The sequence below is a fragment of the Bidens hawaiensis genome, unplaced genomic scaffold, assembly GCF_021521415.1.
Source record: "Bidens hawaiensis isolate Kalapana, Puna unplaced genomic scaffold, B.hawaiensis_p1.1 tig00026403_1, whole genome shotgun sequence".
Taxonomy (NCBI): domain Eukaryota; kingdom Viridiplantae; phylum Streptophyta; class Magnoliopsida; order Asterales; family Asteraceae; genus Bidens; species Bidens hawaiensis.
Window position 1 is genome coordinate 255,682 of NW_027494247.1, and position 2,748 is coordinate 258,429.

The 2,748-nt window shown below is 36.0% G+C and overlaps 1 protein-coding gene across 1 annotated transcript; it reads left to right on the top strand.

Annotated features, from left to right (window-relative positions):
- The first annotated feature begins 476 nt into the window (after positions 1-476).
- Positions 477-2,292, top strand: LOC143573388 (putative WRKY transcription factor 11). Its single transcript, XM_077058280.1, has 3 exons — positions 477-1,247; positions 1,641-1,769; positions 1,993-2,292. The coding sequence occupies exons 1-3, from the start codon at positions 517-519 to the stop codon at positions 2,156-2,158; spliced, it is 1,026 nt and encodes a 341-aa protein (XP_076914395.1). The 5' UTR covers positions 477-516; the 3' UTR covers positions 2,159-2,292.
- Positions 2,293-2,748: the final 456 nt, after the last annotated feature.

Consider the following 2,748-nt stretch of genomic DNA (forward strand, 5'->3'; position numbering starts at 1 on the left):
TGAATATATTAAAACTTAAAAAAAAAAGTCCATTTTAAGAAGTTCTTTCTTCATATAAGTTATTTTAAGAATTTTCCATTAGACAGTTAAAAATTAAAATAACTTCACATATAAAACGTTGTTAAAACCACATAATAACAAATATTTTTCCAAATCAATGAATAAAATCATAAACATATCAACCAAGATTTGTGAAATCAAGATTTAATATTAACATATGCTTTCCAACTTTTTTCCTTATTCTCAATAATATATTATATTTCATTTTAATATTTACAATATACAATATTTAATATAACAATAATATAGTCCTTGTTAGACTTTATGAGAAATAATACTTCTGCTCATTTGTCTTTCTTTCTTTAATAAATCTTAGAAAGTCAAACCAATCTCCACCGTCCGATCACTCTCCCCATCTTTGACTTTACTCCATTATTAATAACCCGTCTCCATCCCCAAATCTTCAACTTCAAACCCTAATTCCCAAATTCATTCAACCTCTTAATTAATCCATCAATGGCGGTTGATTTCGTCGGAATTCAGGCTGTAGAGCACCTCAATCGCATCTTCAACCTCAACAACCACGAGTTTGCCGTTTCGGATAGCTTCAAACACGCTGTTTCCGCCTTCAAACGCAGCGGACACGCTCGGTTCCGCCGTGGACCGTCGGTTTCTAAGCCATCGGAAGGTAATTTGACGGAAAATGAGTCACCGGAACGTTGTACGGACAAATCTATTACGGATGTTAAGGCGGATGCAGATGCGCATAATACGCATGCAACGGCGTCGTTTCAGTGGATGAATTTGATGAAGAATGAGTCGCTAGAGGCGGTTAATGAATTCAGTACGGTGAAATCAGTTACGGCTGTTAATTTGAATGCAACGGCGTCGTTTCAGTCGATGAATATAGCGAAAATTGAGTCTCCGGCGGCTTTTAATGAATGCTGTACGGTGAAATCAGTTGCGGCTGTTAAGGCGGATGCGGAAACTAATAATAATATTAATAATAATAATAAAACGGTGTCGTATCAGTCGATGAACTCGTCGTTTGTTGGAGGAAGTGTAGAAGGAAGTGTTTCGAACGGTAGGCAGTTGTCGGCGTTAGGTATGGTGGTTCCGGAGCCGTCGTTTTCTTCAAGGAAGCCGCCGTTGCCGTCGTCTCACCGGAAACGGTTAGGTACGGATACGCCGTCAGCTTCGTTGCAAGGATCTGGATCTCGTACTGCCTGCCATTGCTGTAAGAAAAGGTATTAGCAGTTTACACTTTACAGAGTGCACGTTAGCAAATGGATGTTTTATTTGCCTATCGTACGCTTCAGTTTCGTATTTGACCTGTTGATGTAACAGAATACTTTTCTGTTATTTAGGGCACGTTAGCAAACACATGCTTTATTTTTCTATCGTACGCTTCAGTTTCATTTTGATATGTTGATGCAACAAAATCATTTTCTGTTATTTGGCGCATGTTAGCCAATGCATGCTCTATTTGTCTATCGTACGCTTCAGTTTCATTTTTTATATGTTGATCTAGCCGTATAAAATAAATGTATAATTTTCTGTTACCTGGCGCACGTTAGCAAACACGTGTTTTATTAGCCTCATTGAAATAACTGAATAATGTTCGATTTTTGTTTGTTCAGGAAAACTGGATCTAAACGTGAAGTTAGAAGGATTCCGATAATCGGATCGAAAGTAGAAAGTATTCCGGCGGACGATTACTCGTGGAAGAAATACGGTGAGAAGAAGGCCGACGGTTCACCGTTTCCAAGGTAATTAACCGGAAATATAGTCGATCTATTATTATTGTTTTTTAAATATTAATTAAATTCATATTAAAAAAATAGTGTTTATATCGAAAATAAATAAAGTATCATAAATATTTAGATTATTACATTACTGTACATGAGTTGTTGGACGTTACAGTTTATTACCCTAATTAATGTTTGTTATTTTAAATATTGCGGAGATTGAAATTTATTTTTTATTTTGCAGAGTATACTACAAGTGCAATTCCGTAAAAGGATGTCGAGCGAGAAAGTGTGTAGAGGTAGCCCTAACGAATTCAAAGATGCTTATTGTTACATACGACGGGGAACACCGTCACCACCATCATCGTCACACACCGACGCCCCTTCCGTCTAGTTTGAACAAGTTATAGATTCAATAAGTATGAGATGTGAAAAGTTGAGGGTGTGTTATGTAATTAATTAAAGTAGAAGGGACTAAAGTGTAAAGAGAAATGAGAAGAAAGAAGTCTTCATATCTGAAAGATTCGATTTTGTTGAAATTATTAATTTTGTTCTTCTTTTGCTTCCTTTATTTATTTTTTTAAAGTATTATATTCTATAGAAACTTAATTAAAAAAAGTAAAAGGTGTTTGTTGGGATGACAAAAGTCAATGGTTTCAGGATAGTTGCGTACTTTATTGGAGAACATAGGAATACATACACTCTTTATTCCTAAATAAAATATAATTTAGGAGTTTAATATGTTTTTCTTACTTGTAGTGTTGTCACGTTTTAGTGCAATCGTTTGTCGAAAAATCAGATAAGCTAATCATTCGTCTATAATTATTTATTCGAATCTTAGAAGAGTGGTGTTTCATCCTAATTAATGGTATATGCTTGTTGGAACTGTAGACGACGATGGAGGGCTAGATCGACGTGAGACGAGGGCTAAGGGTGGTGTCGGGCAGGAGGTAGTGACTGGTTGTCCTGATGACGACTTGCGAAAGAAAGAGAGAGAGAG